This window comes from Polyodon spathula, chromosome 16 (assembly GCF_017654505.1).
Source record: "Polyodon spathula isolate WHYD16114869_AA chromosome 16, ASM1765450v1, whole genome shotgun sequence".
In the NCBI taxonomy this organism is placed as follows: Eukaryota; Metazoa; Chordata; class Actinopteri; order Acipenseriformes; family Polyodontidae; genus Polyodon; species Polyodon spathula.
Genome location: NC_054549.1, coordinates 19,124,697 through 19,147,190, shown reverse-complemented (window position 1 = coordinate 19,147,190; position 22,494 = coordinate 19,124,697). Strand labels below are relative to the sequence as shown.

General features: G+C 41.0%; 2 protein-coding genes across 2 annotated transcripts in view; one reads left to right on the top strand and one right to left on the bottom strand.

Annotated features, from left to right (window-relative positions):
• The window catches only part of LOC121328695 (integrator complex subunit 11-like), a 38,087-nt gene extending 36,393 nt beyond the window's left edge, over positions 1 to 1,694 (top strand). Inside the window, exon 18 of the transcript XR_005951712.1 lies at positions 1,532 to 1,694. The gene's annotated coding sequence lies outside the window, so the exon portion shown is untranslated. The remainder of the gene's footprint in view (positions 1 to 1,531) is intronic.
• A 1,484-nt stretch (positions 1,695 to 3,178) lies between these two features.
• Positions 3,179 to 22,494, bottom strand: part of pusl1 (pseudouridine synthase like 1) — a 43,216-nt gene continuing 23,900 nt past the window's right edge. Inside the window, exons 4-8 of the mRNA XM_041273197.1 lie at positions 15,095 to 15,244; positions 14,524 to 14,697; positions 5,084 to 5,138; positions 3,925 to 4,087; positions 3,179 to 3,290 (exon numbers count right to left, since the gene is read on the bottom strand). Of these exons, the coding sequence (XP_041129131.1) occupies positions 3,253 to 3,290; positions 3,925 to 4,087; positions 5,084 to 5,138; positions 14,524 to 14,697; positions 15,095 to 15,244 (580 nt within the window). The 3' untranslated portion in view covers positions 3,179 to 3,252. The remainder of the gene's footprint in view (positions 3,291 to 3,924; positions 4,088 to 5,083; positions 5,139 to 14,523; positions 14,698 to 15,094; positions 15,245 to 22,494) is intronic.

The following is a 22,494-nucleotide window of genomic DNA, read 5'->3' as shown; positions in this document are numbered from 1 at the left end:
ATGAAAGGTGCTATATACAATAAAGACTGATTGATTGATTGATTACAAGGGACTCCAGTCACAGCACATTTACAACATGGTCCTCAATTGTAAATGTTCTCACGTTCTAAACTGTCCAGATACTGCAAGACACATAACATACCCTAAAATGTTATACTCCCACTCGCAAGAAAAGACATGGAAATGCTGCTTAATGGACAACATACAGTCCTGGGCCATAACTATCACCGCTTCATTATACAGCCTGTACTGTACATACACAACAAGTAAGAAAAACACACACCACTAATATGTAAAGGTTGTAAAAATAAGGTCTGTTTTATTGTAGTAATTGAATACAGAGCAGCTGGTTCTGCTCTCAGGATGTATGTCTGAGCATCGGAGGCTGGGTTGCATCAACCTTTATACATAGTTTCATCCCTCAAGCACAAGATAGGAGCAGCATTTTAACACAAATGACTGTTAATAAGTAGTTTCCTTAATCTGTTCATGTGTAGCTCTCAGAAATATGTTATTATATAATTTACTTAAAAAATCTTACAAGCCTCTTGACCTACTTACATCTTGGGACCACGATATCCGTGTGTTTAACAAAGAGATCTCGTGGGATGTGCTGTGGGTTAATGTTTTCAAAGCCGCAAGGAATCCCGAGCTTCAGTTAATTCATTATAAACTATGTCACAGAGCTTACTTGCCTCCACGTAGGAGATGCAGAATGGGACTTGCCCCCAATCCAATGCGTGGATTTTGTCACCATGGTGCTCTTGGCACTTTTATGCATATGTTTTAGACATGTCCTGATGTTTTTTTTCTTTCTGGAAGCAAGTTACATCCACTCTATCAAGGACATTTCATTATGAACTTCCTCTGGAGCTTTCATTAGTTCTTCTCAATGACGACTCTACAGTTCAACTCTCTGGTCTCACTGCTGCTAAAAAACTGTTGGTTCAGCGTTGGCTTCCTCCACATTCATTATTATGGCGACACTGGATGCTTACTTTCTCTGACGTTACTCTGTTAGAACTATCTCTCCCAGAGTCAATCATGTCTCTGCTTTTGTGCTTTAAATATGGAAGGAGGCCCATGTTAAGGTGTCCACATTGATCATGGAATAGTTTTCTCTTATTTTATTCTGGTGCTTGGGGTGAGATGGGCTGGGGGCAGGTTGTTTGGGTTTGTCATAGAGAGAGAAAGGATCGATGCTGTAAATCTCCCTCCCAATTAGAAAGGGCGCTGTGTAAGGGGGAAGGTAAGCTGCCTCCTAGAGCTGCCACTCCGGTGGTAGGTGGAAATCGGAAGGTGACCATATTAGGAGGGGCGCGTAGCTGCAAGTACTCAGGACGATTCCATTGCAGTCAGCTGCGGGGCAGCCCTATTAGGGAAACCATGGAGACGCGGTGACTGCGGGGAGGAGTTTGCTGGGTACAAAGGGGAACAACTATGGCAAAACCTCGGTTTTACGCTGATAATGAAAGTAGACGGCCGGAGCCTGTATTGTTTTGTTTTGGATTACATGTGTTTTGTGTTGCAGAGGAGGAGTGAGCCGCGGACCGGTAAAACACAGAGCACATCCCTGCACTGCACAGCACAGCACCACTCACGGCACCATGCTTCTCAACACCAAGAGCACTGCGTGCACGGAGAACGTGGGGACAGACAAAGTCCCGTTTTTGTTTACTTTTTATTTCAATTAAGAAGAGCTGCTGTGTACCCCCCAATACCATTGCTGGTAAAGGGCTGGACTTATCTGTGTTATTTTTGTTATTATTTTTGTTATCATTAAAACAAGCAGACTGTTTTGGGAGAAAGACCTGTGTGGACCTGCTTCATTCACTGCACCTGACCACAGGGTTACTGTATGTTTTTTTATTTGTTGTTTTGACCAATCTTTAAAATAAAATAAAAAAATTAATAATCGCGAAATATGTATTATTAAGCAGCTAATATGCAGATAAGAAGCAGATAATATACCTTGAGAATGGAAGCCAGGGTGGCATGATGTTTTCACTGGTGTTCTGGGTTTGAGATTCTGTCTCTGCTTATATTATGCCCTTGATAGTAAGCTCAGAATAGACACTGTCAAAACTGCACTCACCCCTGACACACAAGAATAAGAAAAGACAGGAATTGATGCAAAAATCCTCCACTCTTATGGGTTTTTACATAAACCCTTTACTACAGTATACAATAATCTTACAGTAGGATAATCAAGAGATCCGATAATGTGTAGTTGCTGGTGAGCAGAGTCTATTGCAAAGGATATGGTGTCAATGAAAAGGAAATGGTCGTCCAGTGACATTGATACTGTATATTACGCACGGCACACTGCTAAATATACAGTGAAGTCTTAATGCACTTATCAAGCGGTACACATGACCACAAGACAGGTAATACAAGCTTCATGCAAACTTCGCTCTCCACCCCTGCTATTGAACATGAGATGAGGATGACGCACATGAGAGAAAGAAACGCTGAGTGATCCACTGAGGTGGAACAGTCGCTGTTCCACATTCTCCATCTCATCCATTCTCACTGCTCAGCCTGGGACTCTTCCTTGACACACCTCCTGCTTTTCACTTCAGTGACTACCAACTTCATCCTTTCAGATGGAACTCCTTTGTGCCTCTCGGGGGAGCTGAACTGAGACCAAGGCCTCCGCTTCCCTGTTGCACTTGCCCCATGATATCACTGATATGAAGGGCACACTTTGCTTCTTCCATTGCGTCCTTTGATGCCCGCTTTTTCCCAGTTCTCACTACAGGTGCTACCTCCCTCACACACACTCATCACGCGATTCCATCAGTGTCATTTCCAGCACAAGTCAGTCCCAACTGCGTGGCGGATTGCACATGTGATACTGAAATGTAAGAATTGAGAAAAGGCAAAACTGGGACATTACAAACCCATCAGCCTTACTGCCTAACAACATCATGAAATCAATTACAGGGTGTAAGAGAAGGTAACATGGATTAAGGGACTAATCTCCTAGACTTCTTGAAGAAATAAAGCATAATGAAGATATACTACCCATGTGGCAAATAGCTGCAACAAAGCTTCTGCCATCCCTCAAACCCTAATTACTGTTTCACTACTCCTAAACTAATGAGGTTTATGTAAAGTTTTGCTACATTATGTACAAAGAAACCGCCACTGTAAAAATGTGAATTTTATTAGAGGATGTTAACCACAATCTCAAGAGTATGAATATTCATAAAACAAAGCCATCTTTTACGGCGTGCAATAATTTGATCATCAAGTCAAGTCGGTTTCCATTGCTTCTGGGAACAGATCTGTGAAGAAAAAGGAGCATCATAAAGAAATATTCATATTAAATAGCTCATGTGTGCATGCATTTCAAAGCCAGGGAGGTTATGATGAAGCTGTATAATGCACTGGTGAGACTGCACTTAATGTAGGGTGTCCATTTTTGATCACCAGGGCACCAAAGAGCCATTGTGGTGCTGGAGAGAGTCCAGTGAAGAGCAACCACACTAATCCCAATATGGCCTTAAAAAAAAAAATCCTGGATCATTTCATCTGGAGGATGAAATTGTCCCCACCCCTTTAATGACTTTGTTCCTGTCATCAACCAACCAGCTGCTTCCCTCAATGACTGAATGCTTTCAGCCAGTAACATGACTCAGAACACACTGCTGAAATGAATGTATTCCTACAAATAAGGCAAGAAAGCTGAGAGCTTTCTGGAATCAAAAGCAGTGTCAGATATTATGTTTTAAAATTGAAAATGCATGTTTGCTGTAACCTCATTCAAAAATACACATTTGTGGCCTGAGTACCTACTAAAAGTGAAAAACAGGTCATTTATGGATTATTACTGACGCACAGCATTGTCTTCAGAGGTCCAATAATACTTTCAATGACACATATGGAAACATTAGCAGGCAGCAGTGAAAACGATTTTACCTGTTTCCTCGTATTCCACTTTCTGAAGGAACAAACCATCTGGGGGTGCCATCATATTCTGTGGGTAGGCTAGAGAATCCCTGGCCTCCAGTAGATCCTTCATCTCTGAGGGTGAAAGCCTCCCCTGTCCAACAGCAACCAGAGCCCCGGTCATCCTCCGCACCTGCGCCAACCACAACACACTGTCAATATCTGCTCACTCATCCAACACAACCAGAGCCCCGGTCATTTTTGAGATCAGTCAGTAGGAAGCGGATGAGCGCTGATGGGCAGAATGTTCTTACTTCTGAGATCAGTCAGTAGGAAGCGGACGAGAGCTGATGGGCAGAATGTTCTTATATTCTTACAAGGGACCCCAGTCCCAGCACATTTACACCAAGGTAATCCACAGGGTCAGAGCTAACAGTGCAATGCAGGTGTTCCTGTCTTTATGGGTAAGGATGCATGGTTACCCCAATCCGCATGATTCTGATCAAGTTCAATATATTCTTTACTAATAAAGATACTGGCTAACACAATGACATCACACAGTACTTTACACACAATGACATCACACAGTGCATCACAGGAACCACAGTACTGTACACACAATGACACTACACAGCGCATCAGGAGAACCACAGTACTGTACACACAATGACATCAGAGGAACCACAGTACTGTACACACAATGACATTACACAGCGCATCCGGAGAACCACAGTACTGTACACACAATGACATCACACAGTGCATCAGAGGAACCACAGTACTGTACACACAATGACATCACACAGTGCATCAGAGTAACCACAGTACTGTACACACAATGACATCACACAGTGCATCAGAGTAACCACAGTACTGTACACACAATGACATCACACAGTGCATCAGAGGAACCACAATACTGTATACACATACAGATGTTCTGTTGCGCCTGTCATATGGTTTAATTTCCGGTTGATAACAGTTTTTGAAAACCACAGAGTAATTTTATCTCATCAATGACTCAATTCAAAATACATTGAGTTAAATCATTCTTTAAAGTATGTAATCACGTAATCACTATAACATCGACATAGTCTAGCCAACAAACACAGGAGGGCGCACTGATTCTAGAAATACTGATCATTTGAAAAACTGAGTCCTGCACTGTTTCACCAAAACAAATACTTACCTGTTTATACAGAAATGATCTACTTCTGAATGTAAGATCCCAGTACTGCATGTGCCTAAAACAAAGTGAAACAAAATCTGTAACTCTAATTATAGACATGGATTGAGATCATTTCAATGCCAGTCCCCAACAGTTTTGAAAACAGTTTATTTAAGAAAGTTACGTGAGCTGCTGAGACTTTGCAAAAAAAGAACTGAAACATTAACTGAAACATTATTAAACATATATATATATATATATATATATATATATATATATATATATATATATATATATATATATATATTACAAATGTTCATAACTAGAAGCCCTTTTGTTTGATATTCATGTAAAATTAACAAGTGGTGAAATAAACACCTCTTTTTGGATATCAATATCTGGACTTCAGAACAGTAACATGTACCGATAACTTATTTACACAGATAGAAATAAACAGGGAACCGCTATGCAAATCTATTCACTTTCCATCCCATAGTGAGGTCGCCACAGAGATATGAAGTCGGGGGCTCAGACAGAAATGGACTGCCTGGATTATTAGAATCTGTGTGCAGTGTCTGTGTATGTTTCTGTGTGTGTGTGTTTCTGTTGCTGTGTGTATTTCACAGTTACATTATAATGCGTTTTGTTCACAGAACACTAAAGCCTCTACAACATTTTTTTTTCTGGAAACTGCTGAATGAATCTTGATTGCTGCACTTTTTAAAGCAATTTTAACCACAACGTTCAGTTGTTTTAACTTGGATAACTGCTGGAAAATAGTTGTCTTGTCTTTCATGGGCCAAGCAAAAACAGGCCCTCCCCCCCTGAAGGCCAAGAGAATTGAAGGTTAGGGCCAGCATGCTGCCTATCAGTTAAGACTCACTTCCAGAAGGCAGTACTGAACAGATTCCTGCTGGGATCACAAGGGTTGCTGTAGAGGAAGCATTGTGAGGGACCTTGAGGATGCCGAATGGAGCTGCTTATTTATTCTGGGCAGTTGTCTGCGTCAGACTGGGGGCTCCACCCGGGGCTCAAACTCAACCACTTCATGCAGAGTAAACTGGAGCTTTCACAATTAGAAAACTGTACATTGGTTTGGTTTTAGTTGGGCAGTAATTGCTGCACTTGAGCTATCGGTGATCTTGTGGCCCTTGCATAGCTAGTTCTTTACAAAAAAAAACACACACACACTAGTGATGCACAACGATTTTGATTGAAATCTCCCAGCCTATATACAGTGCTTAAAAGCTATTCTTATGTTACTTTCTATTATTACCTGCCCTATAAATGATTAGGACATCAGTTACTGATTACAGATCCTAATAAAGTTGCTATGCAGTCAACATTAAAATAGATATTTACAATAATCTACAAACCATACACTGCTGCCAGTCAGTCTCAATGAATTAACCTAGTCATGCAATTAAACCTGTCAATATGTCACACTGCAATTTGAATGAACCTTTCTGAGCCCATTGTCTGCATTTATGAAAAGATTATAAACAGAATGGGGATTCTTTAAAGTCAACATCCTCTTTCATGAAATTACCATTACAATAACTGACCTACTGTGAGTTTTCCAAAGCTAGGTCACAGCAGGGAGATGAAGCACATTGAGAGGACCCAGAACTGTAATGGTAACAGAAGACATCTATCAAACTCCCAGCTATACGGTTTCATATTGGACAGGCTAGAAAGAGCATCTCAGTAGATTATTCTCCAGCTCAAATACTCAATTTATCTTTTGTGATCCAACAGTGTGTGTGACCTGTGCTGATCCGACAGTGTGCGTGACCTGTGCTGATCCGACAGTGTGAGAGACCTGTGCTGATCCGACAGTGTGCGAGACCTGTGCTGATCCGACAGTGTGCGTGACCTGTGCTGATCCGACAGTGTGCGTGACCTGTGCTGATCCGACAGTGTGCGAGACCTGTGCTGATCCGACAGTGTGTGCGCGACCTGTGCAAAATAATGGAACTCCTTAATTAAATCCCTGCACTCTCTGCCAAGACTGAATCTTAATTAGGATTATATCACACCATCTGATGGGATGGGAACAGTTCTGAGCGTGCGTTGGGGATAATGAAAGACTGAAAGGCAATAATCAAAAAGCTTCTTCTGTTAGCAGCTCAGTTGGACAATACAGATTTGAGGTCAGTTGGACAATACGGATTTGAGGTCAGTTGTACGATACAGACTTGTCATTCTCTGCTTTGATTAAAATACAAGCACAGTATTTTTTTTTCACGTCCAAAACTGTAAGACAAAACAGCTGGGTCCGGGCAGTCATCAAAACCAGTCACCTGGAACGTGACCTTTCAATTCAATCAATTCAGAGCTGCAGTAAATACAGTGCGTGTCAACGGCAGGCTTAAGAAAGATAGCATTCACTGACCCCAATGGCCTTCAAAGGGAAGCAGCATTTCATTACCACAGACACTGCAAACAGCATTAACACTAGGAGCTGTGCATTTACGTATCAATGCGCTCAGTGCTTATAAAGGACAGCTGTACATGCGAGACCCCGAGAAGAGGCAGACTGTGGATTTATAAGACAATTACCTGATTCCAATGACTGTCACACTTTTCATTTCAATTAGCGCTATCAAGTCAGCAGAGGAGCTGACGTGTGCTTCTTACAAAGGATTTAAAGCAACAGAATTCTATCTTTACTACAGTACAGTCAGCCCCGCCATCGGGACCCTGATAATCGGGACACTGATAATCGGGATTGCTGTTACAGCGGTTCTTCTCAATGCTATTTATGTTGTTTAACTGGGACGTCACTTTGTTTAATTGGGATACAGTATTTTCAAATGATGAACGCAGATAACTTTTCAGAGCAAGACAGGTTCGCGTAGCAGAGTGCGTGAGTAGGTGATTACCCTGTGACTGTGCGTAAACCACGTTGAACTCTTGAAGGATCCGAGTCTCCTGCGGTTTCTCAGGCTGCTGTTGCAAAGAAAGTTGGTGTGTCAACATCGCAGGAATGTTTAGGAATAATAAAAACATTGACCCGTATTTTAAATGACGTATTTAGCATTTAGTAATAATGTGATGTGATTTAATTATTTTTCTTTTCACTAAGGCAGGCAATTAGAACTGAAGTGCAGCTCCTGAACTCACAGTCAAAAATAGAATTACAATCAGCAAACTGGTATTAGAATTAGTTTTTATTTAGTTCCTAGTATTCTCGCGCCCTATACATGTATTGATCAAAAATGGCAATCATAACATTTTACAGTAGAGTTTACCATGTATGACATATTAACATATTAATAATTTCCAGCACACAGTTCATTACATTGTCTATGATTGAAGTATTTCCCTTTATTACAAAAGGGAAATGCCCAGTGCATCTCGAAAAATGCGAATGAACAAATTCGCAAGGGCAACTTTACGCCTCCACAGCAAGGTGCTCCAGGAAATATGCAGCTAGCTCCTCAGCATCACATTGACCTCTGAGACGCTCCAGGGAATATGCAGCTAGCTCCTCAGCATCTCATTGACCTCTGAGACGTTCCAGGGAATATGCAGCTAGCTCCTGAGCATCCAGTTGACCTCTGAGATGCTCCTGATTACACATGCAGCCCAGATACACTTGTGCATAAATGACATGTACTAAAGTGAACATCTTATCACTCCATTTTTTGGTGTAAATGATGTGTTCTCCAGAGAGAGATCAGTCATGAAAAGCCATTATATATATATATATATAGTGCCTTGCAAAAGTATTCAGACCCCTGACCAATTCTCTCATTTTCCTGAATTACAAATGGTACATTGAAATTTTGTTCTGTTTGATATTTTATTTTAAAACACTTAAACTCAAAATCAATTGTTGTAAGGTGACATTGGTTTTATGTTGGAAAAAACTGAAATATCTTGCTTGCATAAGTATTCAACCCCCACACATTAATATTTGGTACAGCCACCTTTCGCTACAATAACAGCTTTAAGTCTTTTGGGGTAAGTATTTACCAGCTTTGCACACAGTGTCGGAGTGATTTTGACCCATTCTTCTTGGCAGATTTGCTCCAGGTTGTTCAGGTTGGTTGGATGACACTTGTGGACCACAATTTTGAAATAGTGCCACAGATTCTCAATGGGATTGAGATCAGGATTTTGACTGGGCCACTGTAGGACAGTCACCTTTTTGTTCTTGAGCCACTCCAATGTTGTTTTGGCCTTGTGCTTGGGATCATTGTCCTGCTGAAAGGTGAATTTCCTCCCAAGCTTCAGTTTTTTAGCGGACTGAAGCAGATTCTCTTGCAGTATTTTCCTGTATTTTGCTCCATCCATTCTTCCCTCAATTGTAACAAGATGCCCAGTCCCTGCTGATGAGAAGCATCCCCACAGCACGATGCTGCCACCACCATACTTCACTGTAGGGATGGTGTGTATTGAGGCATGGGCAGTGTCAGGTTTGCGCCACACATAGCGCTTTGAGTTTTGGCCAAAAAGCTCTATCTTGGTCTCATCTGACCACAAAACCTTTTCTCACATCGCAGCTGGGTCACTCTCATGCTTTCTGGCAAACTCCAGACGCGCTTTCAGATAATACTTTTTGAGTAACGGCTTCTTTCTTGCCACCCTCCCATACAGGCCAGTGTTATGCAGAGCTCTTGATATGGTTGACTGGGGCACCATTATTCCACTCCCAGCCACTGAACTCTGTAGCTCCTTCAAAGTGATTGTTGGCCTCTCTGTGGCTTCTCTAGTCTCCTTCTTGTTTGAGCGCTGAGTTTTGAGGGATGGCCTTCTCTTGGCAGTGCCTGGGTGGTGTGATGCAGCTTCTACTTCCTGATTATTGATCCAACTGTGCTCACTGGGATATCCAAACACTTGGATATTATTTTGTACCCTTTCCCTAATCTATGCATTTGTATTACTTTATCTCTAACTTCTGTAGAATGTTCTTTGGTCTTCATTTTCCTTCAGATTCACAACCTTACTAATGATCCTTCAACAGTGGGGTTTTTACCTAGAAAATGTGACAGCAACTTTAATGGTTCACAGGTGGAGGCCAATGGTAAGGTAATTGTGTCCTCGTTAGGGCAATTTCTTTCATCGGTGCAAACTGGGAGCTTCCACAGCACAGGGGTTGCAAGCAAGATATTTCAGTTTTTTATTAGCAATATTTTCCAACATCAAACCAATGTCACCTTACAATAATTGATTCTGTATTTCAGTATTTAAAAATAAAATATCAAACAGAACGAAATTTCAATGAACCATTTGTTATTCGGTAATGAGAGAATGGGTCAATGGTCTGAATACTTCTGCAAGGCACAAATTTATATATATATATATATATATATATATATTATTTATATATATATATACCTTTCATAGTGGACCACTATCAAAGCGCTTTACAGAGGTAGGCTGTAAAAAGTGCATTATAGGCAGAGTCACTTACAATAGGTAACATTGATTTAACATCTTATCAACATAAAGTATTTGTCATGATCAGATGTGGAAATAACATAAATATGCTGCATTTCATGCCTTTAATGAAGTATTCTGTTTATACCAAGAATGCATACATCAATAACATACTGTATAAACACATTTAAATTTTGTTTTAAACATGTCTTTTGGGGGAAAAAAAATGTGACATCCCTGACTCAGTGCCTGCATTTATGAAGGGCTATATTAAAAATAAATCTTACATTGCATTGTAATGCAGTCAGTGTTTTCACTGTCACTCTCACCAATTACAAATGTTTTTTCAGAGTGACAAAGAAACAATCAGCCCAGTGGTCACTAGTGACAACTGCTTCAGTTTTCTATTTTCTGAAACGTGTACAGTTCTGTAGTGACTACATCTTCCTTACAGGGAGAGGAAAGCAAACAGTTTTGTTCAAGGAATGAATAGCTTGAATTCTTTTTTTGCAAGTTTTATCATCGTCTGATATTCACGATGTACAGGAACTGAGATGATTTATGGTGAATACATAGTTGTAAATTAAATAAGGGTGTTTAAAATATCAAATGGTGCCCCTATCAAAATCTTCATAGTTGTTTTAAATGAAATGCAGTGTGCAATAATGCATTTGCGTTGCAGGCTGTCAAAAGAACAAAAAAGGTTTTGTTGAAGTGAAGATTCTGTAGCCATTAGAACGATTTGACTGTCATGATTGCTTTGCACGTGTGAAAATGTTCTGATGACATTATACCGACAGACTGCGCAATTTCATGCTGCGTGAACGGGTATTTTAAAGATTTTTTTAACGTCTCCGAGATGGATCAGTTGCGCATTTGCGTCTGAAAGGGGTATTGACACAGTGCCAGGATTTCAAGCAACAGCCATACAATTCCCCCTTCAGCCAAATCAGAACCCACACTATTCTGAAGCATGGCGCATTCACTTCATTTAAACACTCCGGCCCACATTCAGATGCACAGGTGCAGTTTTCAACACTCTGCAGTTAATATATAGCCCACAGCGTTTGAGCTACGCACTTGCACAGTTCAAATTAAATATGCACTCGCATCTACTTGCCGGCTCTTAATACACAGGCCTCTATATGTTTATTTGAATTTGACAGCTTGATAAAAATGAATTCTCTCTCTAAACTTTAACCCATCAGTGCTGGCATTCAGATTCTTCCTGCCTCAAGAGGACAAAAGTCCTACCTGCAGGTATATCTGCTTGTGCTCACCAGGAGAAACAGTCCTGAAGATTCTGACTCCAACCTGTTGGAGCACCAGGGCCAATGCAATGCTTCGAGTGGAATCCCCAGCAAAGATCTGCAAATCTGCACAGCCAGGAAACTGCACGACTCTGTAAGACTCACCCTGCACACCACACAGAGATCTGCACTCCGCATAGCTAGGAACCACACGGCCATGCCTTTACCAGGGGAGATCCTCGGGGACCCGTGAGCTCCCATACCTGCAAGACCCTGTGACCACGTGTGCCGTGCCTTTACCACGGGGAGATGGTCCTCGGGAGCCCCGGGCGTCCCTTACCGGAAATGGACGTTCTGTGCACACCACACGGCCGTCCCCTACCAGGGGAGGATCCCTCGGGGGACGCGAGGGAATGGACGTTACCTGGGACGTGTGGGTGTGCCACACCACGGAAATGCCTTACCAGGGGAGATCCTCGGGGGGGACCCGTGAGAGGGAATGCAAGTTCTGCACACACCACACGCACGGCCGTGCCTTTACCAGGGGAGATCCTCGGGGACCCGTGAGCTCCCTTACCTGCAAGACACCCTGCACACCACACGGCCGTGCCTTTACCAGGGGAGATCCTTGGGGACCCGTGAGCTCCCTTACCTGCAAGACACCCTGCACACCACCCCGCCGTGCCTTTACCAGGGGAGGACACACATTTGGGCATTTCAACAGTAATATAAAGGCATGTACTTTAATTTCAAAATGAATAGTTTACACAAAAAGGTGGAAATGAGCCATGAATCAGCTAATTTGCTTACACAATGAACATTGCTGCCATATGAGACGGAATCCTTTAACCTTTCAAACAAAACATTTGATCATTGGACCCTACTGCTGGGAGGGGCAGTAAAATGATGAAATGCTCAGGAAGACGTGAATTATTCCTGGAGAGCTTGGACTATGTCTGCTAAATACATTCAAGGTCCTGGCAGAAGCTTTTGTCTGATTTGCATGGGGCATCCTGTAGCCTTTACTTTCAACAGCATTTTATGGCTGCACAGACTGTTGCCTAGCAACAGTGTGCACTTAAAGGAACAGCTGCTGTGGTTGCTCTTCAATATCATATATATAATGCAAGCATCTCAACGGTAATGTTATACGACATTGGAATATTTAGCTTCCAACAATTTTTTAGATTCTGTGGTCTTGAGTGAATTATTTTTCTTGCCGGACCTCATTTTATAATCTATCTTGCATTCATTCAAATCCAATAATAGAACTTCACATTATGAAGACTGATCAAAAATACAGGTTTAAAATGTACTGTCTTTCAGAACATTGTAGTTGTTATGTAAACAGCACACTCCCTGAATGGTCATAGTGTGCAGTGTTTATTGTACTCATGAGGATGGGCAAAAACAAGCCACTCAACCCCTCGTGCCGGATATTCAGTCTCCTCCTCATTCAGTACTCTGAACATTCAGGGTGTATCCTTAAAAAATACACTAACACAGAGGCAGCAGAGCAGCAACAGCCTGTTTTGTTTAAACTGTTTTATTTAATAAATCTGTGCACTACCGCATTGCACTCACAGTACTGTCTCTGTATTTCTGTTCTGACGTCACCCTTCAACCATCCTTTCCACACAAGAAAAGAGCATAAGAAATGTATGAAGAGGAGAGTCACCTCTGCTCCTCCGCTTCCTAGACCCTGACGATCTCATCACCTCAGCTTCCTAGACCCTGACGATCTCATCACCTCTGCTCCTCCGCTTCCTAGACCCTGACTGACTTAGTCAACAACAAGACTAGATAACCCAATCCATACCCTCTATCCTCACTCATTTCCAGCTGTGTCCTCTAGTCCTGGTTTCTGTGCTGCGCTTAAAGTATTGGTTCTGGTTAGCTATATTAACTCCTTTTAAAATGTTAAAGATGTCACTGCTAGCAGGGAGCGGTGAGGGGAGATACCGCAAAATTGGTGCACACATAAAACAGCGTATGCAGTGCCAGTTTCTAAAGTAAATCATACTCCTACCAATACAATCAAACTGGCTAAAAATTATGGACTGCAGTTCTAGTGATTATGATGATGACTGCCATTTTTTTTTTTAATTGCCTTATGATTCTGAAAGCTTCATTTTTCTGCCTTAACTTTCTCTTCTTACAGAATTAAATATCAAGAACTGCATTACCCCTAACATGCACCAAATAGAATCAGGACAAAATGTTTTCAATGTAATTTGGGATTAATATGTCTTGTTATTTATGTGTGTGATGAAGTAGTATAAGAGATTAACCACACAAATCAAGTTTTCATCCACATGAAGTACCATGCAATCCCAAACCACCCATCTGCTGTGGGAAAATGTCTCAACCTTTTCAGTGAGGTAACGCTGGCCGTATCTTAGTGGGACAATCCTTTCAGTGAGGTAGTGCTGGCCGTACTGATGCCACCTTACTCAAATGTGTGTTGTAACATGCTTTACTGTTTTTGTGTTTATAATAATTCCATACTGGGGCTCACATTGCCGGTACCCCAGTACTGGCAGCGTGCAATAATTGACATGAAAATGTGTGTTTAAACAAAACCTGTATCCAGTGATCACCCACGAAAGTAATCAAACCTAATCATGTATTCATTTTTAGTAAACTCACTCCAATCAGAAGGTCTAGCTACTAGCAGGTCTAATCTTTCAATAGCTGCAATGAAGAGAAAGCGAGTTGTCCAGACAGCTGTGGCTGGCCGCAGCATGCCTCCTTACCTGTGAAAGTGATGCTGTGAGGAGCCTGCTCCACTCCAAACCTCCGCTTGCAGAAGGCATGCCTTACCTGTGAAAAGGATGCTGTGAGAATGAGCCCGCTCCACTGCACACCTCTGCTTGCAGGAGTGTCTTGATGGGGGACTTGAAAGGCGTCTCGGAGTTCAGTGATCTGAATGTACTGAAGTCATGGGTCCCCAGCAACAGCTTGGCAGCTTCTTGCAATGCTGTCACATTGAAATGGCTATTTCAGAAAGAACAGGAACATGTGTTAGCCTATTGAGGTTTTAAAGCGAGACAAACAGGCTGCAGTAAAGAACACACAGTACTACAGCATCAAACATATGCAGAATACAATGCATTTAGTATTGCTATTATAAAAACATTAGTAGACAATGAGGAGAAAAAAAAGAAAAACGAAAGGCAGAACAATATTCTTTAAATTGAAATACTGGGGAATAGCAAATATATTTTTCTTTAAATGACTGTATGGTCTGGTATTTTGTAATATATAAAAGTTGCATCTCCCTGTTGGGGATTCCAGTCATGATGTGTTACTGGGGTATATTCGCAAAGTGTTACTCCAGTCTCATGCACAAACGTTTGAGCCAGTCCCAGATTAACATATTACCCAGACTCACTCCTCATGCACAGCCCAGCAGAGGCTCCTCTCGAACACGGGGAGCTGGGAGTAATGCCGGGCCCCGGTAATGAGTCGGTAAACGTATGTCCTGGATAAGGCACAGTAACGGGCGTGGAAGTCATCTGCCACTCTGTAGGCCTTGAGGATGCTGGAACAAGAACGAGCAAAGAGATTTTGTAAGGTTTTTACAAGTAAACATGACTGTAACAAAGAAATGTTACATTTATTTTAAAAGTTAAACAGAACTACATGGATCAAATAGGAATAGTGATTGACATTCAATATAATTACAATATCAGTTTCCTCTTACTGTGGCATGAAGATCATTGTTTTTTGCAACAATTCATGGTCTGCTTTTGCCCTCACAATCTATGCTATGGAGTCCACATTTTACCACTTTACCACTGCGGGCCACTAATTTGAATCTTAGAAAAATATGTTCCTGTCTTTTCATATTCATGCAATATCCAACAGGGTATCCCCAGTACAGTAACTTTCCTTTCTGAGCTCCAGGACACAGATAGCACACTCTCTTCACCCACTCTGCACTGCAGTGTGATTCATCAGCTCACTGCAACACATGAAACTACACATAAAAGCAGGTCACCTTCCCTGAGACACACATCATAATGGCATCCCTTCAGCAGCGCTGTCTCTACCATACAAACACTGTCACATGGGTAACTGCAAATCAACTGCATCAATTTGACACAAAACAACATCTATGAAATTTCACTCTGGTTTTCACCATGCACATGGTACTGAGACAGCTCTTATTGGAGTATTAAATAATCTATTAATTGGCACTAACTCTGGTTATTTATCAGTTTTAATTTTATTAGATCCAAGTGTTGCTTTTGATACCGTCGAACACTCGATTTTAATCAATTGCCTGCAGAATTGTGTGGGTGTATCTGGAGTTGTTTTATCCTGGTTCAGGTCTTATCTTTCCAATAGGTCTCAATTTGTTTTAATTGGCAATGGAAAATCTGCATTGTCTGAATTAATTTGTGGTGTTCCACAGGCTCTATTTGAGGTCCTTTATTATTTTCCATTTATATGCTCCCTCTAGGTGATATTATAAGCCAATAGAGTACATTTCCATTTTCATGCAGATGACATCCAGCTGTATTTGTCTCTAAAACCTGGTGATGCCTCTTTTGGGACTGTCACAAAGACGGCCGGAGTGTGTGGCGTGAGACCAGAGCCAGGAAATAAACGACGAGAGAGGTGGAGTTTGGTGGAGCTGAGCGAATTTTTGACCAGGGGTCACAAATGGAGATTCCAGGGGTCACAAATTGAGATTAGACAAACGGGCATTCTGAACAGAAAATAGGAGGCACTTTTTTACACAGAGAATCGTGAGGGTCTGGAATCAACTCCCCAGTAATGCTGTTGAAGCCGACACCCTGGGATCCTTCAAGAAGCTGCTTGATGAGATTCTGGGATCAATAAGCTACTAACAACCAAACGAGCAAGATGGGACGAATGGCCTCCTCTCATTTGTAAACTTTCTTATATTCTTAATAAACAGAACAGAAAATAAAAAGGTTGCAACAAACAAAAATACAGGACACGGCCCATTCGCCAAAACAAAACGGACTATACAGACGAACACGGCGAGCTGATTTAATGATTATTATTATTCTCATTATTATCTCCGTCTCCAATCCTGTTCTCCACTCACCGAACACACAACCCTGAGTATGTGAAAATATGCTGCTGTACCGAGACTCGACTGCTAATCAATCATTCAATCGCAGTACAACTGCAAGTGAATTAATAAAGTGTAATTCCCCGTGCTCACATATTACTTTTTACTTGCACGTGAAGTGCTGTGCAATCCTAGTGCCTAAATACAAATATACAACACTCGTGTTACACAGACCAGTTTATATCCCGTGTACCGATGACTAAACACCAACATTAAAAGACAACATATACACAGGGGTGGGCACTTTGCCACAGGGACCAATATGGTATCTTGTCTTACTGACATTAAGTGCTGGATGTCTCGAAATTTTGAATGCAGAAAAAAAACTGAAGTTTTGTTAGTGGGTTCATGAAACCAGCTAGATAAGCCTAAATCATTTGGCCTGGATTTCAGTAGACTACCTTCTGAACCTGTACACAGAAATGCAAAATTTAGGTATGATCTTCGACCCTACTTTTATTTAAAGAAACACAAAAAAAGATTGCAAAATCATCTTTTTATCATTTGAGCAAATATTGCAATACTTAGACCTATAATCTCTACATCTGACGCTGAAAGACTAGTACATGCCTTTGTATCCTCCCGAATTGATTATTGCAATGCGTTATTTTCTGGCATCCCAAAATGTTTGTCTCGTTTGCAACTGGTTCAAAATGCTGCTGCTAGAATCTTGACTAAAACTTGGAAAAAGTGCTGGCTTCTTTGCATTGGCTTCCTGTACATTTTAGAGTTGATTTTAAAATACTGTTATTAACTTAAGGCCATAAACAACTTGGCACCAACCTATTTAGAACTGCTTACCCCATACATCCCCAATCAGAACCATAGATAAATAATATAATAAATAAACTTTGATTTGATTTGAATCTGAGCAGACAGCCGCTTCTCTACTCCGCACTGCTTTTCATGCGGGCTGGCCAACTCAAATGTAACTGTGCAGTTACGACAGTGGAAGAGAAATGTACATTCTAGGCGAGACTATACACTGTGAGAAGCCGAGTTCTCAGAGCTCGTCTCAGCTGGTATTTATATTTGATCATCATTTACAGCAAGTGTTTTTTCATTCTTGATCACATCAGCTGGTGTTCAATTCATTGCAGGCAATGGCAGCTCCAGCTGGGTGTCGCGCAGTCGCTGGGTGTGGCTGGGTGTTGCGCAGTCGCTGGGTGTCATGCAGTCTCTCTCTCAAGGGAAAGTTTTCATCCGCTCACCAGAACAGACCTAGAAGAGCTGCTGCTTGGTTTGAAGGGTGCAAAGCACACTGGGATGGGAAAGGGCCTCTTTACTCTTATTATAATGTGCAGGCCACTGCAGGCCCTATCCACATGGCTTTTAAACAGTAAGCTGGTAGGGGTAAAGAAATAGTGTTACTTCCACTTTTAAGCAACTTTTTACACTGATGTTTGAGCCGCACTGAAGGTCTGTATGAAAGGTCCTTGCCATCTAGGGGTTTGGGGACATCATTACAATCTTAAAGGAGTTGATATAGTTAACCTAAACCATTACTTTTAGCACAGCACAGAAAAAAGGACCAGAGGACACAGTTGGAAATTAAGTGGAGATAGACAGGACAGAGGGAAGGAGTTGTTCACACAGAGAGTGGTGAGGATATGGAAGGCTACTTAATCATGAGCTCCCTAGTTTGTTTTTAAAGCCTGCCAGGGTGAATGTGGTAATTATCAGAAAAATCAATGAATGCAGCTCTAATCGTAATCGGCTCTGTTTCTTTATATACGTATTAGCGGATTGATCTCAAAACTCTGTCAAGTCAGGTCTCAGAGCATTCCAATGATTCAGTAGTAACAACAACATAACTAGCTAACCTATTCCTTCCCCTCACCGCTCTCTGTTAAACATGACACCTACCCTCTGTCTTAAGTCTGTTTCCACTTCATTTCCATAATTGGGAATCTGTAAGCTACAGAAATAACATCCAAACAGTTCTGATGAGGATCATACTCTTGCATCTCTCTACACAGCTGATCATGCTGGAGTTCCATCTCTCTACAAAGCAGACCAATGCTGGAGTTCCAACTCTATACACAGCTGATCAATGCTGGTGTCACTGGGGTGACTGGCCGACATTACTTAAAGGAGAAAGTTCATGGCTGAAAATACCTTCTGGTAAAAACGATTACAGTGAGAGTCAATTATCCAAACTAATTGGGACCGATACTAGTTTGCATAATCGATTTATCTGGGTAATTGAGCAGGTATTAACAATTACTGTTCCTTTAATAATGTATAGAATAAAGTTAACATGCACAAGTACTTAGTACACAAATACCTACTGATGATATATATCTGTTAACCTATTCTATCACATTAAGCGTACAAAATTACAAAGCTTTACAAATCATTAAATTCTAAATGAGTGCAGAATGTGGCCAACTCTGAACTGATTTAGTGATTACTAATTTGGACCTGGCCACATGTATAAAAGCACTGCAGCCACTCATAGTGGGGTGGGGATTGAGAGAGAGCGCAAGAGAGATCAGCACGGTACTTGTTTTTGGTGGAGGTGTTATTTTGTGTTAGAGACTTGTTTTCTTAACTCTTTTTAATTGGCTGTGTGTGTGTGTATCAGTTTGTTTAATTTTTTAAATTAATAAATCCACACACCAGCGCTTCTACCAGCAGTGCCTGTGTGTGTCTCAGTCAGCTTCCTGGTAAGGAGACGTCAGCCAGCCGTCCTGCCACAGTAACTCATGCGATTACAGGTGAGCTCGGTTCATTAAACAGGAGGGCTGATCAAAGATCACAACATTGACTCTCTACTGTATATAACTATTCCTTTGGTTTACTCTGACCCTCTTAACCCAGTAAGAACATAAGAAAGTTTACAAACGAGAGGAGGCCATTAGGCCCATCTTGCTCGTTTGGTTGTTAGTAGCTTATTGATCCCAAAATCTCATCAAGCAGCTTCTTGAAGGATCCCAGGGTGTCAGCTTCAACAACATTACTGGGGAGTTGATTCCAGACCCTCACAATTCTCTGTGTAAAAAAGTGCCTCCTATTTTCTGTTCTGAATGCCCCTTTGTCTAATCTCCATTTGAGACCCCTGGTCCTTGTTTCTTTTTTCAGGCTGAAAAAGTCCCTTGGGTCGACACTGTCAATACCTTTTAGAATTTTGAATGCTTGAATTAGGTCGCCACGTAGTCTTCTTTGTTCAAGACTGAACAGACTCAATTCTTTTAGCCTGTCTGCATATGACATGCCTTTTAAGCCCGGAATAATTATGGTCGCTCTTCTTTGCACTCTTTCTAGAGCAGCAATATCTTTTTTATAGCGAGGTGACCAGAACTGCACACAATATTCAAGATGAGGTCTTACTAGTGCATTGTACAGTTTTAACATAACTTCCCTTGATTTAAATTCAACACTTTTCACAATGTATCCGAGCATCTTGTTAGCCTTTTTTATAGCTTCCCCACATTGACTAGATGAAGACATTTCTGAGTCAACAAAAACTCCTAGGTCTTTCTCATAGATTCATTCTCCAATTTCAGTATCTCCCATATGATATTTATAATGTACATTTTTATTTCCTGCATGCAGTACCTTACACTTTTCTCTATTAAATGTCATTTGCCATGTGTCTGCCCAGTTCTGAATCTTGTCTAGATCATTTTGAATGACCTTTGCTGCTGCAACAATGTTTGCCACTCCTCCTACTTTTGTGTCGTCTGCAAATTTAACAAGTTTGCTTACTATACCAGAATCTAAATCATTAATGTAGATTAGGAATAGCAGAGGACCTAATACTGATCCCTGTGGTACACCACTGGTTACCACACTCCATTCTGAGGTTTCTCCTCTAATCAGTACTTTCTGTTTTCTACATGTTAACCACTCCCTAATCCATGTACATGCGTTTCCTTGAATCCCAACTGCGTTCAGTTTGAGAATTAATCTTTTGTGCGGGACTTTGTCAAAAGCTTTCTGGAAATCTAAATAAACCATGTCATATGCTTTGCAATTATCCATTATCGATGTTGCATCCTCAAAAAAATCAAGCAAGTTAGTTAGACACGATCTCCCTTTCCTAAAACCATGTTGACTGTCTCCCAGGACTCTGTTACCATATAGGTAATTTTCCATTTTGGATCTTATTATAGTTTCCATAAGTTTGCATATAATAGAAGTCAGGCTTACTGGTCTGTAGTTACCTGGTTCAGTTTTGTTTCCCTTTTTGTGGATCGGTATTACGTTTGCAATTTTCCAGTCTGTCGGTACCACCCCTGTGTCAAGAGACTGCTGCATGATCTTGGTTAGCGGTTTGTAAATTACTTCTTTCATTTCTTTGAGTACTACTGGGAGGATCTCATCCGGCCCAGGGGATTTGTTTATTTTAAGAGCTCCTAGTCCCTTTAACACTTCTGCCTCAGTTATGTTAAAGTTATTTAAAACTGGATAGGAACTGGATGGCATGTGGGGCATGTTGTCAGTATCTTCCTTTGTAAAAACTTGTGAAAAGTAATCATTTAATATATTTGCTATTTTTTTTTCTTCATCTACGATTTTGCCATTTGTATCTCTTAAACATTTAATCTCCTCTTTGAATGTTCGCTTGCTGTTGTAATATTGGAAAAACATTTTGGAATTGGTTTTAGCTCCCTTAGCAATGTTCATTTCTATTTCTCTCTTGGCCTTTCTAACTTCCTTTTTGACTTGCGTTTGCAGTTCTGTGTACTCTTTCTGTGTACTTTCTTTTTGGTCCTTTTTTAATGCTCTGTAAAGTGCCTTTTTTCGCTGAATATTTTTTTTTAATTGATCTATTAAACCATTTTGGCAATTTAGTTTTACATTTAGATTTGTCTACTTTAGGGATGTAATTGTTTTGCGCCTCTAGTACTACATTTTTGAAGAACAACCATCCTTCTTCTGTGGGTGTTTTCTCTATTTTACTCCAATCTACTTCTGTTAGTCTCTGTTTCATACCTTCATAGTTTGCTTTTCTAAAATTGTAAACCTTAGCTTTAGTCATTACTTTTGGGGTTTTAAAAAACACTTCAAATGAGACCATGTTGTGGTCTGAGTTTGCCAGTGGTTCTCTGACCTCTGTTTTAGTTATTCTATCTTCGTTATTTGAAAAGACTAAATCAAGGCATGCCTCCCCTCTAGTCGGTGCCTTGACAAATTGTGTTAGGAAGCAGTCATTTGTCATTTCCACCATTTCTATTTCATCCTTCGTGCTACCCACCGGGTTTTCCCATTTTATTTGGGGGAAGTTGAAATCCCCCATTAGTATGGATTCTCCTTTGCTACACGCATTTCTAATGTCATTGTATAACAGATTATTGTGCTCACCGTCTGAATCTGGCGGTCTATAGCATGCTCCTATTATTATGCCCTTTGAATTTTTGTCCATTATTCTGACCCATATTGATTCGGTTTTATTTTCTTTGTCCAGGTTTAACACCTGGGCTTCAAGACTGTTTCTTATGTATAGCGCTACCCCTCCTCCTCTTCTGTCCTGCCTGTCTTTCCTATACAGTGTATACCCACAAATATTATATTCGTCCCCATCACTCTCAGACAACCAAGTTTCTGTAACACCTATCACATCATAGTTACCTGTTAGTGCAGTAGCTTCAAGTTCTAGAATTTTGTTGTGGTTGCTGGCAGAGACATTACCCTGCCTCTGCCACAGTAACCTATTCCATACTCTAAACTAAAAAATA